The sequence below is a fragment of the Siphateles boraxobius genome, unplaced genomic scaffold (assembly GCF_051911475.1).
Source record: "Siphateles boraxobius isolate OS27281-9 unplaced genomic scaffold, OSU_SipBor_1 77, whole genome shotgun sequence".
NCBI lineage: Eukaryota > Metazoa > Chordata > Actinopteri > Cypriniformes > Leuciscidae > Siphateles > Siphateles boraxobius.
In genome coordinates, this window is record NW_027509205.1 from 16,402,872 (window position 1) to 16,418,139 (window position 15,268).

The 15,268-nt window shown below is 41.1% G+C and overlaps 1 protein-coding gene across 4 annotated transcripts in view; it reads left to right on the forward strand.

Annotated features, from left to right (window-relative positions):
- Positions 1–15,268, forward strand: part of rarga (retinoic acid receptor gamma a) — a 52,243-nt gene that overhangs the window by 27,781 nt on the left and 9,194 nt on the right. The window contains exon 1 of one of the 4 annotated variants that reach the window (XM_077218088.1): positions 1,293–1,990. The exons of 2 other annotated variants lie outside the window; for them this stretch is intronic. In XM_077218088.1, coding sequence (XP_077074203.1) covers positions 1,846–1,990 — 145 coding nt within the window. In that variant the 5' untranslated portion in view covers positions 1,293–1,845. Of the gene's footprint in view, positions 1–1,292; positions 1,991–15,268 lie in introns of those variants that run through there. One more of the 4 variants, XM_077218090.1, reaches the window with a different exon arrangement.

The following is a 15,268-nucleotide window of genomic DNA, read 5'->3' on the forward strand; positions in this document are numbered from 1 at the left end:
CGGCTTTTATGACGTAGTGCCAATTTTGAGACAGAACTTACAGAACATCCAAAACAATACTGTGTGCTGGGCTAAATTGTGCGTAGCCTACATATAATGGTATTTTGACCAGCTGAGAACTCGTGAAGAGCTTGTGAAATGTGTAAATTCCTCCGTCACACACACAAGCGAAAATCTGCTGCGAGGAGAAACGGTTCTGATGCCTGTATCGAACTGGGATGGGGAACATCACGACATGACGAGAAAAAAACGATATGCGTGAGCATTCTGTCCTTTTTAGGGTCTCATCTTCCTGTTTTTGGTTCGTTTGCATGTCTTTGGTCCATGCTGCATTCATATTTCATTCAAACCGAGTTGGTTTTAGAAGCGGACCGTGACCCATCTTTTCAGCGGTCTCGGTCCGCTTGTTTGGTGTGCACCCAGGGTTTGGATAGCAGCATTCACACGTTCAATGAACCGCAATTGCACCAGGGTCCATTTTAATCCAGCCAAACTTGCCAAATGTGAACATACCCTAACTATTTAAATCCATCATTTAGATCGGCCGTTCGTTTAGAACAGCCCATGTTTCCCCAGTTGTTTTACTCTCTGTGAATGACAAATTTTTGTAGTTTAATCTGCTAAGTAAGCAACTTCAGCTTTAACCGAGTGTATGGTTCTACCCCCTCACAGCCTCATTTTCAGGCATGTCAAATGAAATTGACGCTGTCTACTGACTGTAGTCCATGGGAAGAGACTCAAATTCATCATGTCTTCGTTGCAAGTGTCAAGACAAGCCCTGACATTCCTTCCCAAGTTCATCTTCCTGTTGGTCTCCTGCTTGGCTTCCTCTAGCGCATGGATTCTCCCTGCAAACTGAATAAAGTTCTTCTTTTAAAAGCTTCTATGAGGGCCAGAGGGGGCTTTGAATATTCGCCACATACTTAATGAGGTAGAGACAGCAGCGGCCATCAGTCATTTACTCTGTTTTTGTGGAGACAAAGGCGAGAATTTTGCCCTGGCATCTGCTGCTTGCACAATGCTCTCTCTCTCTCTCTCTCTCTCTCTCTCTCTCTCTCTCTCTCACTCACTCTCTCTCGCTTGCTCTGGACTTTAATGTGGTTATGATTAGAGACGGGGCTGAGGGATGGGTTCGGGGGGTGGGGGGGGGGACTCATATGTACTGCAAGGGAAAAAAGGGGGAGGTGCGCAAAGCAAGAGAGCCTGTTTGTGTGCAGCGCGTACTGAAATATGAATCACAAAAGAGACAAAAAGAGGCCAGCTAGAATCAAATAAAAGTTTGTCCTCTAACCAGATCAGAGCTGGCAATGCAAACACACAAATGGCCCCTCCCTGTGGCCCTCTCTCTCTCTCTCTCTCTCTCTCTGTCTCTCTCTCTCTCTCTCTCTCTCTCTGTCTCTCTATCTCTCTCTCTCTGTCTTTCTCCACCCTCTCTCTCTCTCTCTCTCTCACTCTCAACCCCCCCCCCCCTTCTTCTCGATCACCCTCTCTCTCTCTCCACCCCCCTCTGTGTGCGCAGGACTGAGGCAGTTGGTTCGCTCCAGTGTGTCTGAGAGCCGCGAGTGCTATGTGGGGCTGTTATTTAGGTCTGTTACAACACGCTAGGAACAGCTCACCCCGAGCAACCAGCACCACAGATCAGCCGGAGAGGGAAAGAGAAACAAGCAGCGTGAGAGAGAGAGAGGAAACGCTTACAAGAGCAAAAGCAGCGGGATCAGGCAGCACGTATATCCTGAGTAGAGGAATTCCTGCAGGGGATTTAGCGCTGTCGTAGCTGTGGGTGTTGTTATTGTTTTTTTTGGTGACGCGAGGCAATCGGAGGCGGGTGGGCGACAGGGACGCATCATGTTCGACTGTATGGAGGCTCTGGGCATGGGTCCCCGCCAACTCTACGATGTCACCAACCGGGGTGCATGCATGCTTCGGAAGGCGAGTCCCTTCTACGCCGGACTGGACCCTTTCGCTTGGACAGGGACGGCTAGTGTACGCTGTAAGTGCCTTTTCTTATTCATCTAAATGGAGCCTCTGATCTCACGTTGACCCTCGGTGCCAAATGAACCACTCGAGCTGCATTTATCAAGCTGCGTTTGAGATGCTGTTTGAGTCGATCGTTTTCCATGATTGTCACGAACAGAGTCTGGTTTCACCAACAGTGTGGGTAACCTGATTTTTGACCTTGTCAGTTGATGAAAAGTTAAACAGAAAGGAAGTAATGTGAGAGGGAGAGATGAAAGAGAGAGTGTTTGAGAGAATGAGAGAGAGAGAGAAGTGGGTGGGGGGGGGAACCTGACACTGTGCTATAATTTCAGTCATGCAGATTGCATTTGTCTTCTTCACTTCACAATTGTGGCTGACAGCTCTGGTATCCCAGCATGCCTGACCACGGCTCAGCCCACACAACAGCATCAAACAAGCGTAAAAGTGGGGGAAAAAACGAGAGGGACATTACTCAAGTATGTGTCACTGATAAAACTCTTAGATTGGGAATTGAAAAGCGGGTTGGGTGATTAGACTGTGACTGGAATCCAAATTGCAAACGGCATGAAATAAATAGTAAAGAATTGGCTTAAATATACTGAGTGGAAAGTTTAGTAAGTATGAGAGCTTGAAACCTGGACAGCTTTTCGTTTTTCTCTCTCTGTCTCCAATTTCAATCATTTTATTTTTCCTACCCCCATTCCAGACTTTAGAGAGCCTTTGGCTCTAAAAACAGTCCTGCTTTAGCAAAACTGGGGTCCATAATAATAGGGTCCAGACTGAGAGAAAGGGAAAACAAGTAATACTGCAATATAATGCGACACTGAGGGAAAAGAACTCAGATGTCCAGATCGGTAAACATTGCCGTTACCCTTTTCCCAAAATGCACGCCGCTCTTGTTGTTTTCCATTTGTATTTGTCAAAGCTTCTGCTTTTTGTTCCTCCTTCTCGGCCTCTGAGGGCAACTCATCTGTCTTCATTAATCGTGAAAGACACCAACGTTTCAGTGGCTGTCAGCCACACTGGGTTCTCTTTAATGAAGACAGATGCCCTGTCTGAGCTCGACCAGGAGGGGAGGGGAGGGAGGGAGGTCCATAATGCCTCTTCTCCTTGGCCAGAACCCTGATGATAACAAGATGAAATCTGTTTATTTAATCAGTCATGTCTCACCAACGCTACACAAGCACACAGTCAGGGCCCACGATGGAAAACGAGCCCTCCGAATGCGCCACTGCTGCAGCTCGGATTCCTTCCTGGTTCCAGCAAATAGTGGAGGTCGAGAGGCAATTGGACAGATCCTGCTGCCCTCAGGGAAGAGCAGAAGCGGTGTACTGTTACAAGCCACCATGCCCAGTAACCTCTGTAAACAAGACTAGTTTATCCGACCACAGGATACACTCAGTAGCTGCCTTTCATTGTCCTCTTTGACCAGATTAATCAATGTTTTAGTTCAGTATTACAGGCCAGCTGCAATGCATTTTGGGTAATCTTCTCTAAGACTTAATTTTTTTTGGGAGATTTTTGCACTTTTTTGCACTTTTTACCTAGTAATCTCTCAGAAGAACGTTTACTTCTGACAAAAAAAAATGTTTCTGCAACTGCCACTTAAAAAAAATTTTTTTTACTTTTTGTTTTTACATTTTGTTGAATTTTAGCCCACAAGTAATCGCCTTTTCTTGACTTTAGACTTCATAAACTCTATAAACATTCTGGATTGTGCTGGTTATGTGACTACAATACTGTTCAATAATGTTTTTTATTCAGCAAGAAGGCATTAAATCAATCAAAAGTGACAGTAAAAACTTTATTTGAGTTCTATTTCAAATAAACTCTGGTCTTTTGAACTTTCTATTCATCAAATAATCGTGAAAAAGATATGAAGCAGCACAGCTATTTTCAACATTAATAATAACAAGAAATATTTTTTGAGCACCAAATCAGCAAATTCAAATTATTGAAGGATCATGTGACACTAAAGCACCAAATCAGCATATTCAAATTAATGAAGGATCATGTGACACTAAAGACTGGAGTTCTTGGAGATATGACATTTTAAAATATCTTAAAATAGAAAAGTTATTTGAAATTGAAATACTATTTTCCAGTCTTTTTTACTGTATGTTTAATCAGATAAATGAAGCCTTAGTGAGTATAGGAGACTTCAAATGTTTTCAAAGACATCTTACTTTGAACATACACGGATATTCTTATGTGTTTGATATGCTAATTGTACATGTGTGTATTGCATTTAGATGTTTTGCTTTTATTTTCACAACAAAGTGATTGAAATGTGCCAGTCTTTTGTTTGGTAATGGCTTCCAGGAAACTTGAACCACACAGTAAACCATGATGACAATGTAGGGTCTGCACGTGCATTGCCCTGCACGATTCACAAAACCCCTGCTGCATGTTAGAGGTGAAAAGCAAGATAATCTCAGGCTACTGTCAGTGTGTCCAGTCTTTCCTGTTTTTATGTGCAGCAGTTCAAGACCTTTGCAGTTTTTTAAAAAAATTCAATGTCAGGGGTTATGGAGAGGGTTTGCACGGGCCAATGTCGGCTCACGTGACTATGTGAGCTGCTGTTGTTCCATCCCTGAAAGGAAAGAGAGCTGAAAGAGCTTTTTTATTACGCAATCTTTGAATGTATTGTGCCATATGTTACAAAAAGGGAAGTACACAGGTGATTTAGTAATCTATACCTAAGAAAGATAGCATCACGTCTGCTCTTGATTTCCCTTTTTTATTTGCTAAGAGGTTGCAAATGATGTGCAACACTAACATTTCACCATTTTGTTAGACTTTTGGGAAGTTTAATTTACTACACTTTTGAGATTTTACTGCGTTAAAATGAGGACTAGAATTCAGGATTGTCTTCCTGTCCTGATCACTCGGGCTCATACACACACACACCATTGTTTTCTGCAAAGTGTGCTGTCCACATCAGAGTCTGATAAGCTCTCTGAAACAGAGCTGTGCATGAAAGACAGGGAAATGAGGGCTTCCTGTGTCCGCTGTCACATGTAGCCCTCTCTCATTTTTTGTATTAATGGAAGAGCTCAATTATTTCGTTATAATTACAAAAAGATTCAATTAAAAGATTAGAGCACCCGACGAGGCAGGAGAATAAAAAATGATCCTTGATTGATTCGATGCTTGTGGGTGTGTGTCTCTCTCAGCGTGTGTGTTGGAGGAAATAGGAAAAAGTGGTGGCTGTGAGGGGTTCACACTGATTGCCTCCCAGTCCAACAATAGAGAGATACTCTGTTAGTACTCAACAAGCCATGAATAATGCTTTTACTTGTTAACTTGTGTTATACAATCATGCACTCTATTGCTAGGACGTTTTAGCCCATAAGCAAGTGTCCCTTCTAGCTTTTGGGCTAAGGAATATCACTTCTGATGTGTTTTAGCCCTCAGTGGTGTTTTTCTGTGTGATGTCCTAATAAACTCTAAAAATATTCACGCTTACACAATTCTGTACAGGATATTTAGTGTGGCTTGTAAATGTGTAAACTAAGGATGTACTGATATAAAAATTCTGACTGATTAGCCTATAATTATTTTCATGTTATGGCCAATAACCGATAACATATTTTGTCTAAATAAATTTAAAATATAACACTAAAATCATTCATTTTTAAATGCTACAAGTGAAAATCACCTCTTTATAGTGTACATTATAAAAATTTTATTTTTGCCAAATATTACAGTGTTATTAAATGATTAGTGAGTGTTAGATGACAACAAAGGTGATCTACATAGAGGAAATGAGCATTCACAATTACATATCCACTGCACAACGTGAGTTTTCAAATGTCGAATCTCATAAGACCCACAGTATCTGTGCTGTCATTTTGTGCTTATATCTTGTATGTCTGCACCCATGCATTATGCATAAGGTGTTTCGGTGTGTTTTTGATGATTTTAAAGGTGGTGCAGTAGCTGTGTGTGGATGTCCGTTGATCCCTGTCTAAGAGCGAGTTGAAGGCAAACCCAAGAGAGGAGGCCTGACGTGGCCGCTGAGATTCCACAGTGTGCCGCTGGAATCCATTTGCTGCTGTAAGGGCAGTTTATAATATCCCAGCAGGGTCAAGGAACTGTAAATAAGAGAGATCCGCCTCGTAGAACAGCAACAATGACTGTTTTGGGCTGCTTGAGGGATGGGTGAATTTTAGACCTTGTGTGAAATGTTGAGACAGTGTAATTGATAGATCCAAAACAAGCTCATGGTTCTGTTTGGTTCAAACAATTAGGGTGAGTTCAACACCTTGTTGTAGATTTCAGGACTACTTCGACGGTCAAGCCACGCCATTGCACAGTCCAAATTTGTCCCATGTTCTATTCAGGAAGCATTGCTAATTAGCCAATCTTTCCTCTTCACTTTCATGGGTCTCTGAGAGACACAAACAAGGCCAGGCATCATGGGATTGAAAACTCTGGGTGAGGCTCAATGGCTGTCATAGTTTGGACATCACCTCCCTTTTGTCCAATGATTTAGTGGATGTTTACTGAGTGCTCCAGTGCCTGGTTGGCAGTTTCTCTCTGGGGGCGAGGCGTTGGCAGGATCTTTGTCAGTCTGAAACCATGTGTGAGCTCAGTGTGAGGAGGGAAGTTCTGTTACCAGTGTGTTGTTGACTGACGGCTTGGCTCCGTCGTTACTAGGGCTCACTGTTATGTGAAAATGTTAGCCGAAAATATATCTCAACACCCCCCCCCCCCCCCCCCCCCACATTCTTCTGCAGAGGTGGCCGTAGAATCTCCCCGTCAGTTAATCATTGGTTTTATCTAAAATGAGAATCAGGTTGAGGGTCTAGCAGCACTGTTGATAAGGTGATGCTTCTCATGAGACATTGATTCTGGTATTGAGTCTTGTTTCATTGTTCAATGTTATCTCGATGCTTTTTGATACTTGGAAAATCTGCACATTGTTGTCAAGCCTACAAAGTGATATCAGTACTTTCAGACTGATATTATCAGTGATCTCATGTACTCTTGTAGCTCTTCTCACAAAAAAACATCCTATTGTACGATGGGTCTAGGGATGGGCAAGGCTGGTCAGCTAGTCATTCACTAACTGAGTTAATCTAGTCTTTTTGTTTTTGCTTTGGTATTTCTATCTGCAATGCTTTAAAGTGGATTTAAGACACCTCTGAGATTTTTAGGTACTGTGGTTTAGCATGCTGAAACTGTCAGTAGGGTAAAACTCTCTGAGAGAAGTTTCCCTTTTAAAATCATCCGCTTCAAAGCACCATCTCTACTGCCATCAAAGCGCCGCTTGAATTACCAATTCACCACCTTTGAATATAAATTTAAAGACATGTAAAATAATATAAAGACACATTCATGTATTTTACTTTTTTATTTTTATTTTTTTTATGTGTACATGCAGATGAAGGTGAAAGGCCCTCCTAAATCAGCCATAAAAGATAAATGGATACAAGAGCTCCAGGATGCTTGTTAGGGCAGACCATCTGTACTTTACCCCCACACATCCATCTTTTTAAACGATCATCTGCTGTCTGAAGATTCAGCGCAGTGTTTAGTATGAGCAGAGACGACACCGTCTGTCTGGTGGATGATGTCTACGGCTCGGCTGATCTACGCTCCATTTAGAAAAGCTGTGTTGGCTCTAAATAAAAAGAGCATTGTGGTTTAGATTTGTTTCTCAAGGTGACTTCCTTCACGATTACGGGTGAGATCTGTCTGTTGCTCTCCGGGGTTTCGAGAGGACATCAAACCGCATGCACTATTGCTCTGAAACTTCGCAATTGCCAGTTTCCACGAAGTGTGCCCATCCACACCCTGACATCTTGGGCAGTCACAGAAGGCGTGCTGCCACACTAAAGTGAAAAATTCCACTCACGTAAGCACACATCATATTGTAATTTCCCCTATAGTCAAAGCAGAAGTTTCTCACAGACTCGCCCTTAAAAAGAACAGAAGTGTGCCAGGTTGTTGGACTGATAGTGAAAGAACCCGTATTTATATACAAAAAACTCTCAGCTACTATGAGCATCAGCCGCAAATAATTTAGGCAGCAGGAAGCCACAACTCTGTTGGGCCCACTCCTTATGCAAAGCAAAGTTTAGCATTGAGCCTATGCAATTACTACACAAGTTGCTTGCTAACTAGGCATCAGGTCAATTTGTTGAAACCCAAGCAAGTCCAAAACTTCTGCAGTTTACTCCAAAACTTAATTTTGCAGGATTATGGTGGCAGTCTTTGTAATTTGTCCGCTTCTACTTTTGTGGTTTCTATTGTTTGGGGAAGGAAGCAATAAGAGCCAAACAAGGAGCTCCTTTGCCCCAGTTCTGAGCCGAGAGACACCTCAGGCTGTGACTCAAGCTAAGTTGCCTGTCTTAAAGCAGGTGAGCACAGACAGATGGTGAGAGGAAGTCTTCAAGGACCAGAAGATCAAAGATATTGGTTAGATGAGGCTGTCTCGCTGCCTGTTGGCTTGATCAATGGCTGTGTCCATGGAGGATGCATCCAGCCATCGGAGTGGAGAGGAATTAGAGGAGACACTCTCACTCAGGGGTTGACAGCACAGATGAAGCCTGGTAGGGGTTCTGGAGATTCAGTGGAGTTGCAAATTTGGATGTCTGTACCAGAAATCTGTCTCCTCTGAATCAGGCCTTCATTCCGGTCTTTGTTCGGTGATTACCCCTCACTGTCTGTTTGGATGGAGTCCTACTAGAGGAATAGGACAAAAGTCGCTCAAATGGTTTACTAAATGGGCTGTGTTTGGAGTTAGTCAATAAACTCTTCATTTGTTCTTTTCCAGCACTATTTTGGCTGTATGGTTCTTTAGAGATTAAAACAATTTCTAGTAGGTTCTAGTTTCTTTGAAAAAAAAAAAAAAAACACCACACACAGAATAGATGGCTTCCTAAAGAACTAGGGAATTAAAAAGGTCTTTATGGAGGATTCCCTATGGCTTTGGGCTATAAAAACCTTTTTGATTCTAATTGAAACTTTTTATTTTTAATTAATTAGTCTTTAAGTGGACGCTTTTATCTAGAGCAGCTTACATATTGCAAATTACATTTTTATAGAGACAAGCCCCTGGAGCAACCCAAGGTTAAATTACTTGCTCAAGGGCATGATGGATCCAAGTAGAAGATCAATGGAGTTTGTGAGGCTTAAACCAGCAACCTTCTGGTTACCAGACCAGAAAAAAAGACATATTTGGTATAATAGAGAGACCACTATCTGTGTAAGCCATAGTTAAAAGGGTGTCTGATTGCCTGTAATCCAGGAAGGACTCAAGTGTGGGCGATTGATTCTCTGAGTCCATTGATGTGTGAGCGCCACTCATTCAGGGGTCATTCAGGCCAAATGCTGGCTCACCTTCATCCAGACTTCATCCAGACATGTCTTAAATGGGATCTATGAGATGCTGCCATGTAAGAAGTCAGCATTGACTGCATATAGTTTAAGTTTAAAGGGACAATTCACCTAAAAATCAATGACCCCATTGACTGGCAAAATAAATAAAAAATAAATAAAAATTTATTCCAGTCATACCTGTTCTGAATAACGTGATGGTGAGTAAATGATGACAGACTGTTAATTTTTGAGTGAACCATCCCAGGAAAGAAGGCTGCTCATACCTGCTGCCCTTTTGCTCACCCTGTGTGATGGCGCTGGCCTATAGAATACCTAATCCTGGCCGACTCAATGACTGAGAATGTTAACTGCATGCATATGTCTTCATGTATGTATTCATGCCTGTGTGCTGGTTATGACATGAGGATGTAAATTCCTCCAGCCTTGTCCAGTCTGGGGTCCATGTAAATCTTTCTGTCTCTCTTTTTCTGTATTTCCCTCTGAGCCATCTCTTGGATATCAGCCCAGTTTTATCACAGGGCTTCCTTTCAGAAAGGGCCTTACTGCAACAGGAAAAAAGGAGGACTACTCCTATTTTACAGGCCTGGGATGAAGCATATGAGAGGGAAGGATAGAGGTAAAAAGAAGAAAAAGGGGAGGAGAAGAGGGGGGAGATCAGGTAATGAGCTCACAGACAGCTGTTGACAGCAACTGCTACTGCTCAGCACCTTTAATAAAAGCACACACACACACACCTCTCAGCTCCATAACTAACACATATGTTGTACTGCATCTGTCTTGCAGAGACGACCTTTTTTTAAACTGCCCTCCCTAAGTAATTTTACGAGGTAGGTAAACCCCGAATAAACTTTTTTTTCAATTTAATTTATATGAAAACAATTATTTATTATTGGCATTGGTCAGAATTTTATTTTTTATTTCGTCGATATGCGAGGGTATGGATTTTTTGGTGTTCAAAAATAATATTTTTGCCATTAGCATACATTTTAGGAATCTGGAAAATGTTCAAATCTTTGTTTGAATGATTGTTTCTCTCTGTACAAATAAATTGTCTTTTATTTACATTAAAATAATTGTCAGCTTATTAGCTCCGGTCAGACTTTTAATTCTTATTTTGTCGATTAGGGAGAGTATGGATTTTTTTGGTGTTATTTGGTGCAATTAGCTTTGTTGTTTTTTGTACGTTTGCTATGTAAATGGAATAATAATATCTGGAAATCATTTAAATGATTGTTTCTCTCAGTACATCAAAGTGTCTTCCTTTTTATTTCTTTTTTTGTCTTTTATTTACATGAAAATAATTGTCAGCTTAGTTTAGTTTGTAAATGTATCATTTTGCCATTTACCAAGTAATTGACAAAATATTATCTGGAAATTGTTCAAATCTTTGTTTGAACGATTGTTCCTCTCAGCACTTATTTTAATTTAATTTAATTTTTTTTTAAATTATAAAAAGTTTCGAGTTTTTTGTTTGTTCAAAAACATATTCCATTAGCCAAATTATTATTATTATTATTGGACTTAAAGTCAATTTGCCAAGTAAATGGCAAAATAGGATCTGGAATTCAATTCTGTTTAAATGGCTGTTTATCTCAATAAATCAACAAAAATAAAAGATCTCACTGCAATATGTGAATTTAGAAATGTCGAAAAACAGCTTGCAGTAAGATAAAGTCTGCAATCAGTGAGAATACATCCAGCGGAAAGAAACAGTGATGCTGTAGAGAGGAAGGAAATGGGGTTGTGTAGTATAAGGTGGTACGATGACAACAGCATGTGAGGAGGATCTGGGTGATGGCAGGAAGCCGTGGGCAATGAGACACAGAAGCAGAGATAGAGCCATAGTCGGTTCCCCTCATCATGAAGTTGGCAGCCAGGTGGACTGTGTGTCCTTGCCCATCAGGCACCGCTCGCAGAGAGGGGGCCCTGCCAGTCAGTCTATCAATCACACCGCTCCAAAAAACCTGGCCAATCTGTGGCCCGTCTGCCGCACTGGCTGCACGCACAACAAAGCAGTCTGTCCACCCAACTCTGCGGTATGGGGTTGTAATTTGAGGCGAAGCAAAATCATGGAGCTTTCAGTGGAGGGAAGCAGGATTATGTTCTGAGAAATGCAAAGCGAGCGACACGCAAATACACGCCCAACACGCTGAAATACTTAAGAGGAATTGAGACGCAGAGAACTATATTTGCAAATCAAATGGGAGTCTTTAGAGACACTCGTTGGACGGGCGCCCATGCAGAACTGAACACACACACGCTCACATGCCAAGACTAGATTTGGGAACAGTGCTCCACTGAAGATTCAATCACACCCTCAGTCACGTACACAAAATCTGCTCTTCTATTGTGAAAGAATAGTTGTTCCGCAGCCAATGCGTCATATGCGGCTCAGCTAAAAGTAGTGTTGCAACACTTAAAACACATGAGGCTGACACTTGTTATTTTGTGCTTTTTGTATACTTGTTATTGGACTTCTAGACTGAACCAAAATAAAGAAACTCAAGGTCACAGCTCGCTTCCTGTTACCCATGTGGCCAACCTAAGTTGTTTATTGTTACCAAAGTCTTTTTTTTAGGAAATGGATTTGAACCTAGACTACTCTTTTTTTTTTTTGGGCAACAAGAAAATGTTGAAATTATAGTTTGTATGCATGTGCATCTGCCCGTCATTGTGGGTATTGAACCTTACCCACTAGATCTTAATTGCCCATAATTAGATGTAACTAACCCTAAACCAAACCCTAACCATAAACATAACTTTGTAGTAAGTACATGTTGTTAATTGATAATACTCAGTACTTATTTGAGTAAGTACAATATGATAACCTGCAAATATATACACCCTCTCTTCCTTCCTTCTTTCTGATATTAAAAAATGACACCACAGTATACAGTAGAGAAACCCATCTGTTTGCACCATATACTTTGTGTGTTGAATACACACAAATATAGGCATAACTGTATTTGGGTTACAGGAAGCATTATCCTAGACTGTTACCTTAAAATAAAGTGTAACCAAGTTTGAAGTTTTTCTACCTTAAAATTTCACATTTAATTTAGTGTTATTTGCTGTTTCTTTTGTAATTGTTTGTGAAGTTGACTGTCAATTTCTGATTTTCTTCAGTGTACCTAACAATAGATGTTATTGATAATATTTTTCTTAATATTTTTATTTTACTTTATTAATTTAAGAGTTAAAAGGTTTTCTTATAAATATAAAATGTTATTATTTATATTATTTGCTTATTATTATTTACTAAATATTTTAAATGCAAGTTATTTTAAAAATATTTTATGTTAAATGTATACTTTTAGTAATAAAATAAATGATAATTGATATAAATATTTAAATGTTTCGTGTATATGTACATATTTTGCCAGCATAGGATCATTGTGTGTGTGTGTGTGTGTGTGTTTGGCATATATTATGTGTGTCTGCTTGTAGATATGGCTGTTTTGCTACCACAGGGGCACTTTGTCTAGGTTGACACTGGGATTAGCATAGGAAGGTCCACCTGGAATACCTATGTACAGAGGATACATAAAGACCAGTTCAGGACAGAAACACAATACCAGGCAGGAAATGAACAGCATCTACTGATAACTGCAGTCGGCCTCTACCTGTCCCTCCATCAGCAGCCATCCGCCCTCTGCCTTCGCATTGTGATGCAAATCAAGTCCCTGGCTGGAGAGCTGATAAGGAGGCCTCTCATTTCAGAGCGCTTTGTTTCCCTAACAGAGGAGAGCTTAGCAGAGAGGGCCTCCGGGCTGACACAAGAACCCATCCCATTGTGCACCCTGGGAGAAGTGTTGACTGATATTTGGGAAGAGGTGTTAGAGGGAGGGAAAGCGACCGGGGTTTTTACGGCAGGAACCGTCTCGGGTTGTTGAGAGATCCTGATGGATTTTTATCCCCCTCCCATTCTTTTTTTTACTCCTAGCTACTCAGACGGTGTCAATCAGTAGCCGTTCCTTCACGCCACATGCAGTTTGCGGTTCTTTTCAGGGGCTTGTCATTACCAGCATATTGCCAGTATTGCTATATAAACAAACGAGTCCACACTAGTTTCAGGGGAGAGCATTGATCCTGCTGTGCAACATTTACTTCAAAGCATATACTTAGTATTCAAAACACGTATGTGTTGAGATAGCATACATGTTGGGGGTTTATACAGGAATTATAACGTTAATGTGACCTATTGTGTTTTGATAGCCTTTTTGCGTTAGTTTTTCACTCATTGTGATATTAATGTGCTAGTTAGTGTTCCCAAAATCATGACAAAACTAAGTTAGATCTTATTATGGCAAAATTCCTCTTGTGAACATTAAAATTGAGCGGTAACAAATAAGTAACTTGACATTGCAGAATAGTTGGGAAGCAAATGTCATGCACTTTGCTAGTTCGAATGCAATTAGCTTTTTTTTTTTACTACATCATATACTCAGAAAGCTTGTGTATTTCTCATTCTCACTTGAAGAATAAGTGATTTGTTTGTAACCATGACCATGAACAGAAGGCCCTACTGTATGTGAGCTCGACCTTAAATAGGACTATTCGCCTCTCCTCGTTCACCCCCTCCACCCTCGTCCCTTTTTCTGTTTTCTATCAAATTCCTCTTTTTATGCCCCCTTTTCTTCTTTTGAAGTCTCCAAACTCTTGTAAAAAGCCAAGCTGGTGGTTTTTGCTGAACCCTGTGGTGGGACGGAGAGGGGAGGGGTTGTTGGTTGAGTTTAGGCTTTCCATTGAAGGTAGCTGAAGAAGGTGGGGCAATAAAAGTTAGAAGTTTAGAGGCTCCCTGTTTTTTTTTATTTTATTTTTATGATTGGGCCTTTTTTTTACTAGCTCAGGCTACAGCTGGTGGTGTGAATGGCAGCCTGAGGTGTCTGAGTCTTAATAAAGACCCCGCCAGCCGGGCTAGGGCCTCCAGTCCAGCCATGAGACCACCTTTATAGGCCTAGCTTACGAGCAGGGGCCTCTATTAAAACCTAGCAGGACTGCACTGAGGAATTTAAGGCTGGGAAACAAGAGAAAAATAGGGTTTTGTGTGTCAAAAGATGGCAAGGGGGGCTGGGGAGTTGGATTTTGACTGACCAAGGGTCACTAAAAGAAACTATTAGGCATGTGAAAATGTAAAAAAAAGTCATGTTAAGTCAGTCACTTTATACAATACAGATTGTTTCAAAGCAATTATAAAACTAATTTGATTCAGCTATAAAGCAGCGCTACAGAAGACAGTGTCATCATTCAGCTCAATTCAGTTCAAGTTTGTTCTTGTTGCGGAAAAATTATTTTTAGGGTTTGATCTGGTGTGATATCTCAAAGTCATTACTTTCAGTAAGACTTGACATCAGAATTAGTGTGACATGAGACACTAGTCCGTCCCACGTGCAAGACCCCAAGTGCAGGGTGGAGTTTTTCCCCCAGGCTATGTGACAGAGATGAGCAACCTTTCTTATCGGCTCCGCTTATCTGTTGGCTAGTGTTAAACTGTTTGTGTTTTCTTTTCATTCCAGTGTCAATCACCAGCCTAATCCCCTAAAATCCTGACCCCCTAAGGACGGGGTAGGCTGGGGGGGGCGGAACTTAAGGGAGATGAATTCTACAGACATGTTAACTAGATTTGACTTTTTAACTAGTTGGCAGATGCTTCTTATACAATAACAGATTTAAAAAGCAGTGATGGGTAGCGCCTTGTGCGTTTCTGCTCGGGGGCATCATGAAAAAGGTTTAGCGAGGAATCATGATGATTTTCAAAGCACTCATGGGTCTTTGAAATCGGATACGGTTTAAAAGGTTCACGGGAGAATCTTTTCTTCTCTCCATGTGGCGTTTAATATCTCCCTCTCATTAAATCCTCCTGTGTTGTGTAAATAGTGTGAAGTGATGTGATTAAGCGAAGGATCTGATGTTTTCTTTTGTCTCCTGTTGATCTCTCTTC